The sequence below is a fragment of the Manduca sexta genome, chromosome 14 (assembly GCF_014839805.1).
Source record: "Manduca sexta isolate Smith_Timp_Sample1 chromosome 14, JHU_Msex_v1.0, whole genome shotgun sequence".
In the NCBI taxonomy this organism is placed as follows: domain Eukaryota; kingdom Metazoa; phylum Arthropoda; class Insecta; order Lepidoptera; family Sphingidae; genus Manduca; species Manduca sexta.
The window spans coordinates 11,623,156-11,646,171 of NC_051128.1; the positions used below are offsets into that span (position 1 = coordinate 11,623,156).

The window sequence follows — 23,016 nt, forward strand, 5'->3', positions numbered from 1 at the left end:
TCATAACAAAAAACACTTTTGAAATTTTGAAGCACGCTCAATACATGGAGCAAAGAGCAAATAGTGGAATTGCAAATTCTATATCTCAATGAAGCTTTAAATTAAGAAGAGGATAGTAAAAACATATTTTACGGATAGTATGAAACATATTCACTGACGAGGAAAATCGTACTGAATTGATATTTACTCTGGATTTGACAATTGGAAAAATGGATTATACTTTACCTGGAATTGACTATACTTACGAAAACTACTAATTGGAATACTTACGAAAGACAATATATTAAGAATTTAAATTTGAAGAAAAGAAATACGTAAGACTAGGCAGTATGGTCGTAAGACTATAGCCTGTCCTATAAGGACGAATTATAAAAAAAAAAAAAAAAATCATAACAAAAATTTATCATTTTGTGTTATTGTCATTGTCTTAATAACATCTATTGTTTGAATTATCAAATTTACTAGCCACAAAGATGTATTTGAAACTGTGTGTACTTGTATTTGCTTTACTAAGCATAAGTAATGTGGAGGCTTCTACGGGCTACGACTTTGGGGACTTCCTGGCTACAGTTTTAGGCATTGGAATCGCAGTGGTCGGTATCCTGGCCTGTCTTGGAAATTATGCGAGACAGAAAGCTCGGAATGAATTTATATAGGATACAGCCCAAGTAAGTTGCACTTTTTCATCGTATTTGTCAAGTCACATAATTTAATATCTTGTAGCCCAACTTTATTGCACAATTATTTGTTTTGTAACCGGTTTTCCGACACACCTAAAAATCCAGTTGTATAAACATTATATTTTAATCAGTTTCCCATGTTTTTTCGTCCTGAATAATATTTTTGTTCATTTTCAGATTGTTGACGCATAATATGCCTCACAACTATTGCAAAAGATATTTTAATAAATGTGGTTAATTATGGTTGAAACTACATATACTGTAAGATTGTTTTATACTTCTTAAAAAGTATTCCATTGTAGGTTGTCCATTATGTAGGTACCTACTACCTTCCTATATCTCATTATAAATGAAAAATTTGATATGCTTTATTTCACTCAAAGATCATTACTCTGCAATGTATTGGTGTTTTTCATAGACACTTCTTATAATAAAAATTTTACAGGATTACCTTTGGGAATACAATGTTCTTTAAAAGCAGCACACTTACCGATACAAAATGTTTAGAAATCTTCAAATCACATTCCATGTTAGATAATGTGTAATGTGTTTCTATAAAGATATTTATGTACACTTTCAAATTTATCATAAATTCATGATCTTCCATTGTAATGCCATAAGTTGTAATGCTATATTTATAAAAATAAGTGCTTTTTAAACACTACAATAGAAATGAAATGTGCTTTATATAATTTAACTTCTATCTAGTATCTATGTAGAACTAAATTGTAATTTAAGATGTAAAATATTACATATTTGTATGCTATATTGAATATTGTATATCAAAATATGTAACTTTGTATCTTCTTTTGCATTAATTAGTTCCTATTGAAAAAAAATTGGGCATAGAAAGTATAATTTGTAGACCTGTTTATAACCAGTAGTAAATTAACATGTTTTATATCAGAATAGCATATATTATAGCCAACATAATAATATGCCACATATCTGATGATTTTTATTGAAAGCCTTTTAAATTATAGGCTTCAATATTTATAAGACATTTAAATTGTATTGTGTTAACATTTATAGGTAACTTGGTTAGAGCCAATTTATATAGTATTGTAATAACTATGAAATAAATAGATTGTTGATATTATTTATCTTTTATTGCTTCTGACAAGGAATCAATTTTATGTTAAAGAAGACTGTCATCCTTCAGTGAATAATATTGCAGGATGTTACCTCAGATGGCTTCTCAACTGCACAATAACACCCACTATTGGTAAATAATGACAACACAAAAGTTATTCAGTATATTTTACATGTTACATCAATTTCATTGTATAATAACATTGCACACATTCATTCATAAGACGAATAAATTCCATTTACATAACTGATATTTTTTAAAATGTGTCGCTATTTAAGTATACTTTCATGCACATTAAAATCTAATTTAGAAATGTGAAAAGATTACTCCACAGATGTTTACTAGATCACTATATTTGGTATACATATAAAATATGCTATATTATTTTCTGAAGGTGGGAAATTGATTAGAAAATGTCCCGCATCACAATTAAAACATGATTATCAAATGTTTAAAATATAATGTCACTGTCATCTTAATCTATTGACTACTCTTTTCTAATTCATCTATTTCTTTTGTTATGTCATTTTTCTTCATCAATTTCTCTCTCTGATCTTTGTCGGGTGTCTTGAGGGCTCCAGATTTAATCTTTTCTTCTAAAAGCTCTATGTCTCGGAGCTTCTTTTTGAGATTTTTTAGTCTTTTGGCGGGGTCTGCTGGTGGATCGTTGGAGGTTGGCGAGGAACTCGTGAATGCAGGCTCTGTTATCTCGCACTTGGCAAGCTTATCCGCTGCTTCATCAGCACCTGGAATAAATAATAATAAAACATATTTATTACAGACAATAAACCCTTAGTAATAATATTATTGCTCTTCAATTAAATCAGACCTTTCACTATGTTTTTATAGAATTTCGATAACAATAAACAACATTAGATTTGCTTATAAAAGATAAATATTTTATATTCAGGTTATGTTTTAAAAATAATGTCAATGTAAAGAAATATAGAATTAATTTATTAAGAACATACCACTAGATGGCTTCTTTTTCTTCTTTTTCTTTTCAACATTGATGATCATCCCTGGAATGGGCTGTATGGTGGTCCCTTGGCCTTTCTTGCTCTTCTGAGCCTCAGCTACTATCTCCGGCGTCAGACCAACCGGCAGGCCTGTGCTCTGTCTGGCTTTAAACTGTTTGCCTTTACTTTCGTAAAGTGGCACCTCCTCCTGTGGTACGTAGCCATCCTTTATTCGCCTCGGTTTGCGCCATGTGCCGTCAGGGCGTTGGGTTGCTGGTATGAACTTGCAACCTAAAAAAGCAAAATAAATTATTATTTTCTATGTTTTTGCCTCACATTAAGATTAAAAACTGTTTGCATACATGGAGTATAGCATCATCCAAGCGAGCATTGGACCGAGTCCCTAAATCCTGTATACCCTAAACCAGGGGTGGCCAACCGGTCGATCGCCACAACAAGTCCAGTCGATCGTGGCAAGGCAAAAATATAAATACGTAGAACAGACCGCGCAACATACCTAATCACTAACTGCTGCACGCATCGATTTGCATTATTTTTTTTATCAAAATAATAATAAATTGTGTGCTGAACTATGTTGTTTCATTTAAGATTTTAAGATGTATGTAGCTTGGTAGATCGCACAGAGTATCATCAGTGAAAAGTAGATCTTGGGTCTTACTAAGTTGGCCACCCCTGCCCTAAACCAACATACCAACCAAAACCCACGGTGGCTTTCTTTACAATTTTGCTTAAGCATACCCATATTAAGATTAATATAAAATTTTTGAATATTGGTTCAACAAACAGGGATAGAAAAAGTAGTAATAAAACCACTATGACAAACTCGCTGATACATAAGACTCTTTTCTAGACATCTGTTAACCTTGAGACTTGAGAAGAGTTTAAAATATCTTTCCCCAATTAAAAATAATGTGGCTACACTTAATATTTGAACAATGTTAGAAAAAAAAATTTCTAAGAAATAAATACTTTGTTGTTTATAATTAATATTTTATTTTATTGTCTGCTAAACTCAAGTGTAAACATGTAGATTGTAAATTACAATGTATATGCTTAGGTATTAATTATAATGGAAAGGAAATTACAACTTATATTTTGTTTCAGTTATTATATGTGTTTATTTGATTTATTTAGGGATTTTCCTGATTCGTCTATAATTGGTATTAAAACTAAATGAAAAAAAAAGGTATAAGATGGGTTTTCCTTAGACAATCCTGCATCGAAGTCTAAGAAACTGAATGTTAAATTTTATAAAAACAATATGTAATATTATAACTAAACTAAGAAAAAAATTTACTAAAATAAAAAATATTGAATGAACTATAGGTAAAGCTGATTTGTTAACTAAAAAACATAAATTCTCAGTAAATGAACTAAACTCAACCACTCCTAAAACATTGCAGTCTATTTATGTATTTTTTCAATAATGAATTTTTGCAATAGACACAATAGAATGGAAATCAATTTGAATAGAACTTGTCTAAATGTTAACTTAGTAATAAAATATTATTCTATGATGCCCTTATATTTAGAGCTAGATACATGATTTTAAAATTATGAGAATTATAATACAAATAGATTCAGGGCATTTCAAATATGCTATACAAGTTAGAGTATTTAGATTTTTACATTAAACTAAAATATTAGTATGTAGGCAACGGATTGCATTATGTACAAAAAAGCAGTCGTTTATATCAGCTTGCCTATGCAATAATGATAAAAAAGCGTAGCTAAATACGCATAGTATCCACCTGCTCTTAGAACAGTCTTCCATTATATCTGACTATCAAATTGTTCAAAATAAAAAATTTCTAACAGCAAAAAGTAAGTTGAATGTTTTCGCTTGGTCTACCATTTACAGATTCAACAAATCGTGTATATAATATATAAATAGAAGAGTTCCGCATCGCTTCACAGCCGCTTTCTATATGACAATTTTCGTGTAGAGCTATCGTTTTAATTAGTATGAAAATATCGCACGAAAAGGAATGCTTTAATTACCAACTTTCTCGATGAAAATGTTGAACCGTAATATCAACAAGTACACCACTAATATACCAACCCGGGAAACTAATCATATTATTCAAAATTGCACTGAAAGGCTTATAAAAATCACTGAAAGCCAATACAAAGACATAGCACATACCGTCAGCGTCGTGTTCGTACGCCGTTGTGGCCATTATTTACCACAAATACGAAGCCACTTTTAATATGCTAATGTAACATTTAGAAATCAGGACGTGCCTTGCGAAATTTTTATTTTACAGGCGACTATTTTTGATTCGAATACAACTATTTTGACATTTAGCGAAAAAACCGAATGGCGTTGAACGATTTGCGGAAATTGAGTGAAGGAAAAGATTAGTAACGCATAGAGTAAATACACAAAAACAGCCACGTAAAATTACATCAAATAATAAAATTATGTAAAATGAAACGAGTACATAATTTTTATACGTTTCATAATAAATTCTAAAAATATTAATACCTAACCCTCATAAGACATATTTGCTTGTTAGACGTTAGTCGATAGTTTTGTGCTTAGTTTATTCGACACACAAAATCCTACTAATCGTGAACCGACGCCAATCACAAAATTTTTAGTGACAGAAATCATAAATACCAGAGACCAATAAACTAGAATAAATACCAAGACATTGCTAAGTCTAACAAATCTAGTTCATTTGTCTCTGCTAACAAATTTAAAATTGTTGCGATCGATCTAAAACTATCTTTTGTTTTATTAAAGTTAATAATTAGTGTAACTACATAATGCCAAAAAGAAGGAGATTGTTTACACCTTTAAGGCACAGGAAGAGCCAAAATATTATTTCAAAAAATGATTATGATGAAAGAAGTAAGTTTGTTTTTACGTAAAACATAATAACTTTTCCATGTCTTTATTTAAACTATTCATGGTTCCATACAATATCTCTTGCATTAAATCATGTCTTCTTGAAATTATTATTTTCCAGCTAAAGAGGTATCAACTGCCCGAGGTAGGCTGCAAGGTGCCTTGATGGAAGTCCTCGATCCAGCTGGCGAAGAATCTGACGTGTCTTCTGACCAAAGCCCACCCAAACGAAGCAGGTTGTTACAGTAAATAATAAATGTCGATGTTTATATTTTCACTTCTGTGATAATTCTCCAATTTTCATATTTTTGGAGATAATAAAATATCGCGTAACTAGCATTGATAAATACAGTATAAAAGCCAAAAAAAATTTAGGGTAGAGTTGAAACTGAAAGTGTGGATTTCTTTGCATTTTATGTACTAATCTCATTTGTTTTTGTTTAATAACTTAATATACTAATAATATTAATGCTAGTTATGCAGTATTTGAGTATCGACAACAGTTTGAAATAGTCCATTTGACCTAGCAAGATGCAAGCAAATTTTACTTTGATATATTGCTGTAATTGATAATACCAAGGTCCTGTAGTATGCATAATACTAACTTCATAAAATGAAATGACTAGAACAAGGTTAAAAAAACCAAAGTTGACCTAAGAAACTTCATTTTAGACTTCTAGATTCAGGATTTTGTTAGGCATCATTAAAGTCTATCAAATATACATAATATTGTATGACATAACTATACTTGGTGCTGATGACAGTAATAGATACAACCTTTAAAAACTTATTTTAACAAAGAAATCCCAACAAATACTTTGCCTATGGGAAAAGATGCCTAAATATTAATCAAAGAAATGGTATATCCATTTGCCAAATTTCATCCAAATCCCTATATTGCTATCTGTGTTAACTTCTAAAAAATATTAAACTTGTGCATCTTGCTTCTTACTAATATTATAAATGCAAATGTTAGGATGTTTAATAGAAATGCAGAAACCACTGAACATGACATGTGGATAGGCCAAGTTCTGGATGAACATATAAGCTTTTCGTAAAATGATAATTTGCTCCTGTAGGAAATATATATTTATTAAACTTAGTTTTTTAAATAAACATTTCTCCCACAAAGATGGAGCTATGTCTTGCTACAGTGATTTATGGATGTTTGTAACGGAAAGGATTTTCCATATGGGAGAAGCCACAAGCCACACCGAGTTACAATATTAAATTGATTTTTTATTTCAGACATTCTGGTAATGATCTAAGGAACTATTTCTCTGATGATGAAGACAGATATATGTCACGTCGCCCGCCCCGCCAGTCCTACGTGTTGAAGCTGTTTGACAGGAGTGTGGACCTCTCCCAGTTCAGTGAGGACTCTCCACTCTACCCTATATGCAGGGCGTGGATTGCCAACCAGCCTAAAGCAGACTATAAAAAATTTGGGTAAGTATTTTACTCACTTAAAGCATAGTAATAATTTTTGTATTTGTCTAGTGCAGTTAATTTTCAGTAAAAGAACTTAATATTTCCAGAAATATTGCCGAATGTATTTATCAACATTAATCAAAAACTTATAAATTATTAAAAAAAAATGTGTTTTTATGTAAAATTTAATAAATACTAAAGTTTTTTTGTGCGTCATATTGCATCCATTTAAATATTATTTCAGAAAAACATATGCGGCTCCAGAGCAAAATGAGAACACTGTGGAGCTGCCAGGACCAGAAGGCCCTACAGTGTCACGAATACCGGAACTGTTGCCAGAGCAGAAGGCTGCTAACAAAGACAACATCAACTTGAACTATGTAAGTACTGTGATATTCTTTTAAATTAATGATTTATTTTCGGACTAGGTAAAATTATGAACACCTATGGCAAAAAATTACTTTGTTTATCTGGCAAACAAGCAAATGGCGGACCTGGTGATGACTGATCTCTACCTATAACACCCAACATGCTAGACATGAATAAGGATAAGGGAAGGGAGGGCTACCATTAATTACCCATCATATGAAATGCAACAGAGAGCTATAATATTCATGCATTGCTGGTCATAGAAGGCTTGTTATTTTTTCCTTACATCTACAGTTGAAACTGGTTTATAATGATGCATCAATCATAACAACGAAATGGTAAGGTCTCAGTTTGTAGATGTATAAAAATTAATTATTGGTTTCCATTGTATATTGTGATATATAAAACCATGAACTGCTATATTATCATACTGTTCCACAAGCGAGAAGCCCCGCCGCCCACCAGAGAGCAACTGCTGCAGTCGCACACGGCGCGGTGGACCGCAGTGCGCGCCGCCTGGGTGGCGCAGTCCAACAAGGCTGAGATGCGGTACGAGGCCACGCAGCAGCTGCTCAACAGGATCAATGTCAAGTAAATATTACGACAAGCTTGTCACCTAAGATAGATTAGAAACATAATATTTTAATAAGTGTGTGTAGTTTTTTATTATCAAATGGGGAAAATTAATTGAAGATGTTAGAAATGGTATTGTGATCAGTAGGATAGATATTATATTTTAACTTCTTCATTTGTCAGTGTTAAAGTCTTAAAGATTTATCAATAATTGTGTTTGTTATTGTCACCTGTTTTTTTTAATACTGATAAATTATTTTAGAGGCTAATTCTAGAAAATGTCCTGAAGAATAATATTACATGTACACCCTAATTAAAACAATGACCACAACCACAAATGTTAAATAATATTCTTTTTTTTTGTTTCAGTAATATATAACGGTTAGCAGATAAGAGAAGACATTTAGATTGAATTTACATTTTGTAAATAACTTTTAACTTGATTGCCAATCGGAATAAAAATCATGCATGATTGAGAATTATGGAATAAAAGAATTGAGCATTTTATATAGATTTATTTTGTAAATAAAAAAAATAATGGTTATGCTTGTTTTCTTTTTTTATTTCCTTTTGTTTGTTGCGGGCAGCTGGCTTGCTTGTGTCCCTTCTCCTTGCACTTGTAGCAAGACTGTAAAATAAACAAATTTTGAATGTTTTATCATAATTAAAACAATATTTATGAGAGACTTTGCTTCTATATTGTACTCTTTGTTTTTAGTACACAACATAGTACAAGCATAATATTTTGTACAATATTGAGTCTCAAATTAAATGCAGAATATTGACTTCATAAAATAATATATTACCTGACTCTCAACAACGACACCACACACATGCCCCTTCTGTTGGCAGCATCGTTCACACACACCACAGTGGAAGAACGTAGGCTTCACGCACCTCTTGCAGATATTACAGTGTTTGTATGTCATCCCATTTTTACTGGTGCACTCTTTACATTTATTGCAGTGGTTATTACTAGCAGCAACCCAATATTTGCACTTATCACACAGTTTATAGTTCTTATCGTTTGATAAGTCTATTGTGATGAGCGGCAAATTGGTGAAGAAACGGACCGGTGATCCGAATTTGCGGCCCGTATTAGTCTTACTTTGGAATTTCTTATGTTTTTCGTATTCAACCTGTGAGAAAAAGTTAAATTATAATTATAGTTTTGTCCAACACACACTGTTCAAAATTAAAATATGTTATTAATTAGTATGCTATCGCATTATTAAAGTGTGAGTCCATTATCTTAAAAAATTTAACAAAATGAGAAGGAACAAAGTAATTTTTATGTATTTTTTTTTAATAAAATATATAGTCTATTTACAAAATAATATTGTAGTCTCAAATTCATTCAGCTACTTATGCAGCTGAGTGTACTTTCAAACAAATATTTTTAAGTTGAAAAAATAATCCTCACCTGATAATCATGCATCCTTATTTTGGGCAATATATTTCTAATGTAGGGTTCTGAGAAGTATGGGAATGCCCATAAGACAGGAAGGGTGTCATCATCTGGTCTCTCACAGACCCTTCTGTATGTTGCTTCTAACTCTTTCAGTGTGTGTGCGAGTGGTTCTACACGACCTCCAAAGGGAGGGTCCATTACCACACAAATACCTCCATTTCTAAAATACAAAAAATAACGCATAAGAAACATTTTTAGAATGATAGTTACACATTTTATTTTTAAAATAAATAATGGCATATTATTCTAATAAGACGGTAATCCCACCCCCCTGATCACATCATGGGACTGAACACAGGTGAATAGTGTGCCTTGGTTTCACCTGTGCACATTGCTTGATAAAGGCATGATATTATGCTTATCCATATTGTCCACTTTTAAACCAAAATCTAAATAATACCTAATACTGTTTCAATGTATTAAAATTGTTTCTATTGTTTTCATATTCAAAACATAAAATCAAACAAATGTATCTCAAACATTTGATTATATGATTAAATTAATTATATCATGCAAAGGACCAAAATGTAATTCATACTTAGATTTCTTGAAGAACTTATTCAAAATCCTCTCATCTTCATTGCCGTTAAACATGTAGTTGTTGAACATGTTATACCAGATGTATTTGTTGGGTGCATTGAACAGATGGTGACGAGTATCGAAATCAAGTAATATTGAGTCATAGTCCGGATGGGCCTGTGCAGCTTCATGCACTGACGGTGTTCCGATGCAGATAATATTTCTGGACACAAAATAAAAAATTGTGCAATGTTATTACATTTTTATAATCAAGTTATTGTTTTCATTGGAACATTTGAAATTGACTGCCTCAGTGGCATAGTTTTAATACGTAGGCGGTACTAATTTAACTACCGCACTGAGGTCCTGGGTTCGAATCCTTGGTTGGGTCAAAAGAAATGTAATAATTGAATGGTTTTTATTTAGGTTGGCGGAAAACCCCGTGTTTCGCAAAGCACAGAAAGCCGTGCTGCACCTGATCTCTCTCCAGACATGTCTCATAGCCGTCTCACAGACTATGAGAGTGAAGGAACGGAAAGTGCACCTGTGTATTGCACACACACTTGTGTACTATATGTCCCTCATACCTGGCTGATATTTAATATCTTTGTTGAAATTGGCCACAGCCGCCAAAACTTGGCTAGGTGGGTTTTTAATTTTTGTTCATAATTGAAACAATAAATGAAATCTAATTGACTTGTTACATAGAATTTCATTCTAGAATAATTACTACAAAAAATACACTTTCTTTATATGATTTAAAATAAATACATACTCTTAAATGACAGGTTTATTACACAAGCATCTATTGATGAGGTTTCATAGCTCTATTATTGATAGTTAAAAAAATGTATAAGAATATAAAACTTACGAAATTTTATTATTCTTCAAGATCCCAAGTATGGTGCCAACAGATTTCTTAGTGAACATGTACTGAGCTTCAACAGCATCATTCTCTAAGGTTGGCAGCCATGATGAAGGGTGCGTGAGCTGCTCGTCAGTGAGAGACATTGTGACTCTGTGGTCCTTGAGATGTTTCTTACTTTGTGACATGATGTACAGCTCTTTACATGTGTTGCAGTAGGCCCGGTTTGAATAATGGCAGGATTTTACCTAGAAATTAATAAAATAACACACATTACACCATACACATTACTCCCAAAGTAGTCATATGTGTAACTAGAGCACTAACTTTTCATCTATGTGTTCCGTCCCAAAGATGTAATAGAGGGGAGCCTACCACCATTTCAGGCACATATTTCTGACTTAGGACTAATACCGAGGAGAACACCGGAATACCATTTTGCCCGATCCGGGATTCGAACCGGGAACTTAGAACCGTGTCGTACTGTACACGTAATACAACTATGCCACTGAGACAGACAAACAAATTATTCAGTCTATACTTTAAGTCTTAAAGAAATTGATTAAAAAAAATATAATCTGTATCCTATGTCAATTTTATTTGTAGAAATAGATGGTTTGCGGTAAGTTTCTAACCTCATTAAAATTCTTCCATGCGCTAGCTTTATCAATCTTCGGTATTAAACTATAATACTTTTCGTTGCGTTTCTTAACATTCTCCTTTTCCCAGTCTTCCTCGTCAATATGAATGGTGCAGTCTTTCTTATTCCTACATGAGGAACATCCAAAATATCGGCCCTTTTCGTTCGAAAATAACAAAGTAGGACCGTGTAAGCACAACGGATGACTCGTTACATCTTCTACTACAACTTCAATGGGTGAAGACTTTTGGACATTACTCTCTTTAGATTCTAACTTGCGTTTCTTGGCCATAATGTAAATATAATAATAATTTTAATTTAAAAACAACTTAAATTACAATCAACACGTGAAAAATAAGTAATGCGTGAAAACGTGAAAGTGACGTTCAAGTTGATTTTGACACTTGAGTATTTAAATTCCATAGAGAAAAAAAGTTAATATCGTTGGTCGTTGTGTAATATCAAATACGTGAATGTCATCTCATATATGTGTTACCAGCCTTTTATAAATTATTTTACTTTGGTAACATAAAATATAACGCCGGTCGCATTTTTTCCTGATTCTTGACATTTTTGTCAATTTTTCTGATTTATCTAATAGGTACTAATTAGAAACAAAAATGAACGGCTTAGTTAAAACTGCGCACAGGGTAATGCAAAGTTGTGTGAAAAACTCAAGTCTAACAGGTATCGTGAGCCGCACACAGACACCCGTGAAGCGTGATTTCACAAGAGGAATATGGCATATGAGCTGCTCCAAGCGGCTGGATGGCACCCTGGCTTCCTCCAGCCTTCTTCACAACCATTCCAACACGTGCAGCTGCGGGTGCGGCCTCAAAGCCATGCACACAAAAGGTACGATACTCTTGCATTTTTAGGTTATGTCCTAACCTTGCATCATCCATAGGAACCACATTTCGTTCAAACTTACAATAAGTTTAAATGTATAATATGAAGTGTTCTCTTAGCAGATAGAGGAGACGCTGATTCTGTGAAACCCAAGCCTCTGGGTGAGTCCTTATTCCCCATTCCCCTCACCTGTCCATTCCCTAATTAGCTAGTATATTCTAGGTTCTTCGGTTTTTCAATTAATACTGTAGCGTAGAATACAGTAATTAGGACTTCTTTCTTCTTAGATATCTAGTAAATATAGCATCATTCCTGTTCATTTAAATTTGTTTGCAGAATATGAATTATAATTACAGTAAATAGCAGTATATTGATTATAAGTTGCCCAAAATTATAATATGATAATAAATTTTTGTCTTTAAAATTGTATATTTAAAAATACCAACAAAGGTTAATCAAGTTTTCCAACCATTGCAACTCAGGAGTTTCAATTTATTTGCACACCTGAAGTACATACATCTGTTATACAGTAGATAATATTTGACTATAATAAAATAAGCACACACACACACATCATGCCTACATCCCAGATAGAGTGAACAGAGTTGCAAACGGGGCATCCCCTTAAAGCCTGTTAAGGTGGTAGCTCAAGGTCCATTTTCATACATTTTGTTTCGGCTTTAATCTGGGTAACTAAACAAGTATTGGCAAGTAAAGAATTTAAATTCACGTCTAGTTAGTGATTAGTTCTCGCAGTTGAAAGAAAAACGTAAAAATAATTAATAATCATGGATATTTCGGCCTTTAAAATTTAATATGACGAAATTATTAATTATTAGATTAAAGCCGAAACAAAATGTATGAAAATGGACCTTGAGCTACCACCTTAATAAAATATTAATGGTAGAAAAATCAAAATTGGGCTTGAATCAAAAAACAAACTAATAATAAATCCCTGTTGTTATGTCACACCAGACCCATCAAGAAGACAGGTCTTGGTGATTTATACAGGGTACAGCAACCTCATACTCACATCCAGGGGCAGGCACTGTGCCTGTTGCCTGCATAAAGCTATGATACATTTCTACACCTTAGATTGTAGCCTTTATGTTGCATTTTCAAGTTGATTATTATTATAGTGTATTTAATTTTTTAAACATAAACTAATGTGAAATCATTATGCAATATGAAACGGCAAGATTTTTAAATGAAACAATCATACATTTTTTAAATTCTTGAGGATTAAATCTAGGACCCCAGTATATTTAACAGTATAAATATGAAACCATTGTGATGAAAATATTATTGAATTGTGATTAATAAACAATTTTGGTATAGATTAATTTGTATATAAAAGGTTCATTAAATATATTTAGGACAAAATATAAATTTGATCTATTAAAAATTACCACACATTACATTCTCCTGCAGGTGAGAGAGAACTGGTGGAGTTCTTAACCGAGGAGATAGTAGCAGAACGTAAAGCTCAGAAGGTGAAGTCCCTACCGGCTGAGGTGGACGGCTTCTCTGTGAAGGGAGACGGAGCTGAGGTAGTGCTCACCAAGCAGCTGAAAGATGAAGTGTAAGTTATATTTATCTTACTTCATATTATGCTGTTAATTTTATGATTATACCTTCGTTTTTATTGACAAATAACTAACAATGACACGAAGGAAAGGCTAAACTATAAATTTTTACTAACAAAACAAATTGTAGTTGGCATATACCTTATTGAATTCATCCAATACTGGTTTGCATTTGATTACAACTTATAATCTCCATAATGACATTGCACCTTATTATTTGAATTTCATATATAAATATAATTTACAATGTCCAGTGTTGGTTTCCAAAAAAAAGTAAAATAAATAATAACTGAATGTAGTATGAAATATGTCGGTCTGATAAAAGTTCCACAAAGAATCAATCCACCTATACTAAGCAATAATTCCATTAAATTTGTAACCTACAGAGTTAAAGTGACTTTCAATGTGAACCACACTGTGGATTCCGAGGACTTTGGTGAGGGCGAGCCACAGCAGGACAAGCAGGAGTTCTCGGAGATGCGCTCGCGGCCGCAGTTCGAGGTGGACGTGGTCCGCGGCGACACAACGCTCGGGTTCACATGCTCGTTCCTGCAGGACCCGCCACCCTCATCCGCCGATGAGTACAGTGAGTTGAAAAATATTTTTTTTTTTGGGTTGTGGCTCCTCCATTACAGCTGTGGGTTTGCCAATGTCGAAAGATGTTGTGTGATGTTAGGTGCTTAAAAAGCGTAACTTTAAATTTTACTATTTCTTCTCTACAAATTATTTTATAATAGAATTTCTAACAATACTAAACCCAATCAACTAAACAGATACAAAAAAACTATGTCAAAAGTTCACAGTTAACAAGTGAGATAGAAATGTAAAAAATAAATTTTTAATCAAAAAAATACAGAAACAATAAGATATTATGAATTCTACCACCAAAAACAAATAAAATTGAATGGAACTTTATTTATTTATATGAGACACAAATAGCAAAGATTAAGAATTAGGTACTTAATTATTTAAAATTACTAAAACCTAATTTCCAACCATTGCAACTCGGGTTTAACTTGAGAAGTATTGATATTAAACAAGCACACCTAAGATATACATAATTGACAACATTATATAGTCAAAAAATTATTATCCAATAAATTACTAGAAAAATTAATATGAATATTTAAGTTTTGATTAAGCTTTAAAGGCGTTACTAATGTTATATACATCTGAAATAGTTTACAATATTTTGTTTTGCTGTCTCTGACATTCAATTTCACTCAACATGGTAAGACAAAAGTATACAATTGTGATTGGTAAGATGGAAAGTATTATTAGGCAACTCCCTGTAACTATGTCATACCAGATGCATCAAAGTGACGGATCTTGGTCAGTTGTGCAGGGTACAGCAAACTCATACTCACATCCAGGAGTAGGCACTGTGCCTGTTGCCTGCATAAAGTTATGATACATTTCTACACACAATACTACATCTTAGACAATATTTGTAGGACTCTAGTATGAACATTTCTTTCTGACAAATATTGAGTAAATGCTCATGCGCACATTTATAAAAATTGTAGTTGTTCATGTGTGCGTTCATAAAGACTCAAAATCGTATAGTATGTAAATAGCATTTTCTATGTAGTAGTAACATTAAAAGGGACAATTTTTTCTTCATGGCTATAAGCACATAGCGCCTTTATTTTCTAGTCTCTCTAAGACTGGTTAATTATTTTAAAAATAAAAGAAATTAAACTGAAATGATAATGTTACCTTCCAGATGACATCTTTGGTATCGACGAGGTGACCATCTACAAGGGCGAGTGGAACGACAAAGTGTACGCAGTCGCTGGAGACGTGCTCGACGGCGTGAGTTACTTGTCATAATTTATTTCAGCACCATCTAGTTATAAATTTGTTAATAGTTATACAAAATCTCTGAAATATTACAAATTATCTCACTGGAGTCTGTTTGTGATATACAAAATATTGTCAGTTATGTGGAAGAGTTATATGTTTGGAGATCACGCAATAATTATTCAGGGCAGGAAAAGAATCCATGGTCTGACATTATTCAAACAAGTGTATTCATATCTTTTTACAATATTTTGATTAACATTATCAAATCCAATATCAAAATAACAAACGCAAAGTATTTTGGTGATCAGTATGGCAGGTAATATTACTTTCCAGTGAAAATATTTTTGTGACTTGTGAATCCTTATAGATATAATATTGAGCGACAGCAATGAATCATCAATTATTAGAAGTATAATTTTTCTTCTCTACAAATAATAATATATAATCCTAAATATAAACTAAGAGCATTTATGATGTATTACTGCATTTTTTTTTTTTGCTGTTAAATAAAACATAATATTACCAACGAGAACTATGGAACTGCCAACAGTATCCGCTCAGGCGCACTATGCGTCCTCATAGCATGTTTTATGAATACGGGTATAAGATTGCTTAGGGATAGACTCGTCGAACTAATTTTCATGTAGTTTTCACAGGCGGATAGAGTATAATTGGGAGCAGCATATAGTCTTTGAGTGGTAATTGGAAAAGTAATCCATGGACACAGTTACTATATAATTCGTAGTTCGAGTTCGTAAATTGTAACTATGGATGCTTGCATACTTTCCTGTCACTTACATACTTACTATTTGAACGACTATATGAAACGCTCGATGGCGTTATGGTATATATCGTGGTGACTGACGCGAGAGGTCGCAGGTTCGAGTCCCGCCCATGCCCCGTTTCTTGCCACACTTGAGACTACCCAACATGTAGTTGTCAGGTGCCATAAACTGGGGTAGATCGTATGCACGGACGCGAAGTTGATTTTCTGTATTTCTATAGAGAATATTCACTGATGTGCTACATTTTTTTTAATATAAATATGTATTTTTTTTTTATATATTACATAATGTAATTTTTGTATTTTTTTTTTATTGTATCACAATAATAGGTTTTTCATAGTTTAAGTCAGTGTTAATTGATATTTTGTGATTAATTTGGAATTTAAATATTTTTTATGTGCTTTTGGTTGTGTATACTTAATGTTGAAGGTAATAGGGATCAAAGCAGCTTGTTTACATTTTACCTACTCATCTTTAATCCTCTTTATCAGTCACCATGTCCTTTATTATAAACATATTAATCAAGATTTCAATATCAATGAATAATCAATTTTATTAGATCATAATATTATATTTAATTATCGTTTGCTTGCTGCTCCACTTGCATCTATTTCCACAACGAAAAGTAAACATTCGATGTAGAAATGTAGCTTTCTTAATAGTGAAATAATTTTTAATAGTTCCAGAAATATGTGTATTCTAACAAACTTTTCGGTTTTATTTATTGCATATTTTTGCTCCCAGAATCACCTGTGAAATTAAATATGTAAGGAATAGTAAAAATGAACTTCTATTTCCTTTTATTAGTCTTTTACACGCACACTTTCACATTAATAATATTAGTATGTATTTAACACTGATCAATATTTCCAAATAGCCAGTGGCGTAGTAATGGCGTTTAGTTGGTACGGTCTGTCCCGACGAAACTTTTAGGATGGCGGAAAAATGTCTGAAATAAAATCTTTAAAAAATGTAAACTTTTTTCGCATGAACCAGTAACGCGTCAGGCTTTATCCGTTGCCAAGGAGCGGCAAATTTCACGTCCGTTCCGGGTGCAAGAACCCATGCTACTCCAATGCAACAACCAAATATATAATTCTTCTCCATTGCAGTACCTATATGACCTGCTGATGAACGTGCTCGAAGAAAAGGGCATCAGCAACGAGTTCGCGCAGAAACTGTCGGACTTCAGCACCGCGTACGAGCATGCCGCCTACATCAACCTGCTCGAAACTATATCCAAATTCACCATTGGCAAGTAGTTGCCAACATCTACAAGCAAAATGCGACCAAATACCATTTTTAGATACCTTGCAACCATAAAACCATTCATCTTTGTTAGATACCATGCAACCAAAAGATATGTTGAGACCAAAAAATGGTAGCAAGGTGTAAAATCCTTTTAGGCCATTATAATGTAGATAAATCTGTATGTAGTAGTTATTAGAATGTTACCTATAATTCAGACTAAGCTCAAATTTTTGTTTGATGGCACTGTTTAAGATCACTACCCTGTTTTATGTCTAAAGAAACTTGTCTTTATATATTAATCAATGCAAGAAAATAAATTTGAGGCGACCAGCGTCATCTAATATTTAGATAGATTTGAATCTTATGTAGTTAGAAATAAGAATTGAAACCATGTTGTTCAAACCATGAAAAACGAATTGTTTGTGACTGCCTTGTGTTGAAGCATTTACGTTGTAGTTCAGCTTTAATGTTTAGTTTAGTTGTGGACGCGGTGTCGATTGTTTTACGTTAGTGTTAATTAGATTTAAAATGCCACAATAAATACTGTTAAATTATACTGGTGTTTCATTTATTCTACTTGGCGTGACTGTCTTGTATGGGGTTAATGGAGCATCAAAAAGTGAATTTGTATGGTGTTGATGTTTACTTATGTGCAGTAATAACACTGACTACAATGGCCTGCAGTATACAACTATTTTAATAGATTTTACATAAAAAAGACATTATAAAGTGTAGTAACAAGATATAATGTTGCTTAAACGCGAGATTCTAGTAATAATATGTAATGTATAAATAAACTAATGTAAAAGTAAATAAAGAGTCATTCAGATCAAATAAAAAATTAGGTTTGCAAATGAAGAAAGAATAAAATGTCAACAAGCTAGATAAATACGTGCACTTAGGTATTACATTTTAAACAAACATGGCCACAGCAAATATTATTTTTATTACCAAGGAAAGATCCGTTTTCATATTCGGGTGAGATGAACATTTTAAATCCTTACTTTATGTAGGTATATATTTGAAGCTAGTAAATTAATTTATTCATTCAAGTTCTCCCAAAAACATTAATCACTATTGAGTTAATTACAATTAACACAAAAATATCATACAAATCTATTGTTTTTAAATGTAACGAGAAATAGTTTACAGCCTCGTTTATATAATTAAACCAAATACCTTTAAACGCATTGCAATACTCTATAACGCTGGACTCTGGTTTTAGTGTAGAGTCTACACTAAAACCAGACTATATTATTAAAATACTGGCGAGTTTTTATAAGCGTATTTATCAGAATTACGTGATAGTATTTTGACAGAGACCAGCCACGAGCTGTGCCATGCATGGTTCAATGCCTGAACACTAACCCAGTGGGTTGGTAACTTCTGTAGCGAGATAGTATGATAAAATTGTACTTACTTGTTATTTTGGAGAACGCAAATAACAGATCGACTAGTGCCTACGATATTGATAGGAAAAAATAGGCATGCAAATTAAAGTACCTATCGATCTCTTCTAATATAGCTGAATAGTTTGTTTGGACACATTAATATCAGGAACTACTTAACCGATTTTTATTTTATTTTTTTTTTCACTAAAAGGAAGCCACATTACTCCTAAATACTATAGGCTACTTTTTATCCCGGGAATATATTTATGCCAGATTTTTTTTTCATGCGAGCCGAACCGTAGGCAAAACTAGTAAGTACTTAATATCTTTATCAATGCACATAACTTAAATAATATTTGCTATATATGCTACCAGACAACTCTCCCTAATAATAACTATTTTAAATGTTTTATCCTGTTAATGCTTAAAGTGCTCTACGGCATCAGATCGCAAAAGATTCCATATTTTATTCAATAATTTTATTATACTCCCAGCTTACCGTACACAATAAAAGAATCAAAAAAGAAAGTAAAAGTTGACGAGCCCTGTTTTACACAGTTAATGCGCTACTATACGCCAGTAGATAAGGATTAGTAAACAGTCAAGTTCATAATAAGTATGCGTTTATCGCGCCCTAGGTACGTAAAAAATGGCCAACAGCGAATGGTATCGGTGCGGCAGGGTTTCGTACTTATGTACACGGGCAGAATGGTTTAAAACAGTCATCCGGTTTCAACAGACCGGCATTATTGTGTCGACTGCCGAGAGGTAATCATCTGTCGACATTCCATGGACCCCACTCCACTTACCATCAGGTGCAATGGGTTGCGTAACTACGTTACCACGCATGCATAAAAAAACAATTAGGTACAAAAAGATATCTGGGCGATTTTACGGTAAAGGTGACCGAGCCTATCCCATTCACTCGCTACGCTTTGAATTAAAGGGCAATGTACGACGAACTACATGAATGATATTCGAAAACTAATCCAATGTAAAATTTCCAACAAAAATATTTTTTTGTTTAAAAGTAAGTAGTAGGAGGCATTCACCTACAATAAATATAATTATCCAACATGATCTCTCGAAACTTCCCTTTTGGCAAATTTGTTTTTAAAATACATAACTATTAACTACTTATATTAATTAATAGTACATAATATTGATAGTGACCTGCCTAACTTTGGTAAAATATAGTATCAAGTTATAACAAATAAGCTGAATCCAGAGAGTTAGAGAGCTGTGATATTCAACAATATGCTATTTCGTATACCTACGTAGTAATTTATTTCACCGAACCCTAAAAACTATTTTATCAATGTGACATTCGTTATAAACAACAACTGTGTTATTTCACTTACCCTTCTCGTTTGTCCTACATTCTGTACTACGATAAAATATGTAGGTATTAGGTATTAAACATACAGTGTTGTGATTTAAAGTATAATTTATGATTTAATAAAATAAATACATATAAAAGTAGGGGCTTCCGGACCAGTATTTAATCGCACATACATAAGTGCTTTTAACTCAGCCTAGTTACGTTGCAATTATATATTTTTTTTAAACTATAATTTGAGATGGGGGGATATAAACAAATATTTAGATTGGGACGGCTTACTGTTTACACCCGACTCAGAAAGCAATTACGCCCCAAGCGGTTTGAGATCAAACTTGATATAAATTATTTTTGAAAATTTAATAATAATTGAAAAGAGTCGGATTCCCCCCATCAGACTGAATAGGATTCCCTGATAGTACGTTATATGTATACAAATACAGAACGCTAAAGATTCGTAACTACATCAGCCTGTATATAGTCATATATTTTTTTTATTAAATCTAGATAACGTGTCATAAAATAAAAAGATTCCAGCCAGATACGCCCCCCGTTCCCCCTATATATAAATTTGCGAGAATTCTCGACGCTTCAAAGTTTCCCGCGATGCCGCAGTCAGCTGACACGTCGACACTTTTTCCCGTGATCAGCTGTAAATCGAAAAGTAACTTGTGAAATAAATCGTTATCTCTTTCTTACCACGCTTGTTTTGTTTCTTATCACATGACTCGTGACCTGTGCTAAAAGGGATCCACTAATCGTTTTATTAGTTGACCTCAAAAATAAATTATCCAATCATGCAGTGGTTTAGTTATTAAGCTTAAAATTAAGCTTAAAACCGACCAATAACAGACTGGCTACTGTATGACACCAACGTGAAATTCGTGTAAGTTCTTCTGTCAAGTCTGCGAATGAACTAAAGCAAGAAAATGAAGCGAGTTTTGCTTTATGTCGCCAAAATGGCTGACGCGTCGTCATCGTTGCGCGTAAAGAAAATACCCGATAACTTGTACGAGCTGTGCTTAACAAATTTAGTGAATTATTTGCAGAAATCAAAGTGCGAGAGAAATGTATTGCGTTCGTTACCGGACAGCATCCTCATGGATGTTTTTTTTAAGGTAAGTTAAAGATTGATTTTTGTTTATTCTTATCAATAAAAAATATACAGTATCTTGTTGCGGGTACCGTTAGTGGCGGTTATCACGGTCTGATAGGCTGCTGTGGCGACTCGTTAGATGTGTGTGCTACATGAAAGGGTGTAGTTTAGATCGGTGGTGTAGGAATGTGACCGTGAACCTCTGCGTTGGTGGGCAATGGGTGCCATCGGAGTTGGCTAGGGGCTGGGGACGGCGGCCGGGGCGCGCTGATAGCAACACACTTTCACTGGCGAATGTCGAGCCGAGTTGATGTCACTATTACTGCTCACACGATCTGTCCCTTTGTTACGAAACAATCTGCGCGTGTGCAGCTGACGGCTCACGGCACGCTGCGATTCACAACTTTATTTCACATCGTGTCATTGCACGAGAGCGAATTATAAAGGCCGATTGTTTTCACATGTCATGTCAAGTGGGTGGAAAAGGTTTATAACTATAATCACTCTCATTTAGATAGTACATCTTTTATGTCATTTATTATAACACATGCATCTTATATTAAATCAACACACCCACATAATATTTTTCAGAATGTAGAATAATCAAACAATGTGTCTGTGATGCAGTCATTAAAAAGCATTGTTCTTTGCACAGATAAGTCAGGTAAAATGATACAATGCACTTAAAATATTTAGGACAAGTATTAATTTTTATCAGTCACATGTTGGCAAGAAGATTTAGCAATATAAATTGTTATTACCTAATATTGCTTTCCATGACATGAAAGTGTACTATTCAGATAATTTCATTGCATTTTGTCAATACAACTAGCAGGCAATGTAAACAAATTATTTTGTATTGATTTTAATTATAAAATCAGCAAACTGCATTAGCAGTTAATGAAAAGGAGCTGATATATGCCTGCAAAGAACCTATTACTAATGTATTATAAAAACTCATGATGAGATATAGGTTAATTTATGTTTATACAATCTGAACATCTGAAATCATGATCATATGTGTGTATCTGTTATGTCAGCTGTTTTATCACTGATTTTATGCGAGGTGAATATTAAAATAACAAATTAAATAAAAGTTTCACATGACTTCATCCAGCTGTTATATTAACTGTCACCAATTGTTGTCTAGTGGTCATAATTCCACTGAGAAGTTTAATATATTAGTTACACATACACATAAATTATATTTTTCTTCATACCTTTATATGAATTTTAATTTTGCACTACTCCGTGCATAGAAAGTGCTTAAAGAGGGTACAATGTGTTTTCTTCAGATATTAATATTATATCTACACTAAGTGAAATAATATTATAATTATATAAAAATGAGAATTAAAATGTTATTGTATCCAGGTGAAAGTATTCAATATATTGAAAATAAATAGCAAAAAAATAAAAAAATCACAGAACTAGACAA

At 32.9% G+C, this 23,016-nt stretch overlaps 5 protein-coding genes and 1 long non-coding RNA gene across 9 annotated transcripts in view; 4 read left to right on the forward strand and 2 right to left on the reverse strand.

Moving 5' to 3' along the window:
* Nucleotides 1-8: 8 nt before the first annotated feature.
* Nucleotides 9-1,776, forward strand: LOC115446564. The gene is made up of 2 exons (XR_003938933.2): nucleotides 9-668; nucleotides 858-1,776. It is a non-coding gene; the product is annotated as an uncharacterized LOC115446564 (long non-coding RNA).
* On the reverse strand, nucleotides 1,777-5,114 carry LOC115446563 (partner of Y14 and mago). Its single transcript, XM_030173263.2, has 3 exons — nucleotides 4,900-5,114; nucleotides 2,745-3,023; nucleotides 1,777-2,519 (listed from the first exon to the last, which is right to left on the reverse strand). The coding sequence occupies exons 1-3, from the start codon at nucleotides 4,931-4,933 to the stop codon at nucleotides 2,254-2,256; spliced, it is 579 nt and encodes a 192-aa protein (XP_030029123.1). The 5' UTR covers nucleotides 4,934-5,114; the 3' UTR covers nucleotides 1,777-2,253.
* A 232-nt stretch (nucleotides 5,115-5,346) lies between these two features.
* Nucleotides 5,347-8,524, forward strand: LOC115446562 (protein lin-37 homolog). Its single transcript, XM_030173262.2, has 6 exons — nucleotides 5,347-5,610; nucleotides 5,729-5,843; nucleotides 6,856-7,056; nucleotides 7,283-7,418; nucleotides 7,850-7,998; nucleotides 8,350-8,524. Exons 1-6 carry the CDS (start codon nucleotides 5,526-5,528, stop codon nucleotides 8,357-8,359), a joined length of 696 nt encoding a protein of 231 aa, XP_030029122.1. The 5' UTR covers nucleotides 5,347-5,525; the 3' UTR covers nucleotides 8,360-8,524.
* Nucleotides 8,481-11,886, reverse strand: LOC115446560 (rRNA N6-adenosine-methyltransferase ZCCHC4). The gene is made up of 6 exons (XM_030173257.2): nucleotides 11,471-11,886; nucleotides 10,842-11,083; nucleotides 9,990-10,193; nucleotides 9,404-9,611; nucleotides 8,787-9,119; nucleotides 8,481-8,608 (listed from the first exon to the last, which is right to left on the reverse strand). Exons 1-6 carry the CDS (start codon nucleotides 11,765-11,767, stop codon nucleotides 8,522-8,524), a joined length of 1,371 nt encoding a protein of 456 aa, XP_030029117.1. The 5' UTR covers nucleotides 11,768-11,886; the 3' UTR covers nucleotides 8,481-8,521.
* Nucleotides 11,887-11,984: 98 nt separating this feature from the next.
* LOC115446561 (complement component 1 Q subcomponent-binding protein, mitochondrial) lies at nucleotides 11,985-18,306 on the forward strand. 2 transcript variants are annotated; one of them, XM_030173259.1, is made up of 6 exons: nucleotides 11,985-12,330; nucleotides 12,444-12,485; nucleotides 13,756-13,906; nucleotides 14,297-14,496; nucleotides 15,637-15,725; nucleotides 17,614-18,306. In XM_030173259.1, the coding sequence occupies exons 1-6, from the start codon at nucleotides 12,096-12,098 to the stop codon at nucleotides 17,761-17,763; spliced, it is 867 nt and encodes a 288-aa protein (XP_030029119.1). In that variant the 5' UTR covers nucleotides 11,985-12,095; the 3' UTR covers nucleotides 17,764-18,306. The 2 variants fall into 2 exon arrangements, with proteins under 2 accessions (XP_030029119.1, XP_030029121.1); XM_030173261.1 differs by lacking the exon at nucleotides 12,444-12,485.
* A 2,798-nt stretch (nucleotides 18,307-21,104) lies between these two features.
* The window catches only part of LOC115446547 (amyloid protein-binding protein 2), an 85,883-nt gene continuing 83,971 nt past the window's right edge, over nucleotides 21,105-23,016 (forward strand). For all 3 annotated transcript variants that reach the window (XM_030173234.2, XM_037438712.1, XM_037438713.1), the window contains exon 1: nucleotides 21,105-21,600. In XM_030173234.2, the coding sequence (XP_030029094.1) occupies nucleotides 21,412-21,600 (189 nt within the window). In that variant the 5' untranslated portion in view covers nucleotides 21,105-21,411. The remainder of the gene's footprint in view (nucleotides 21,601-23,016) is intronic.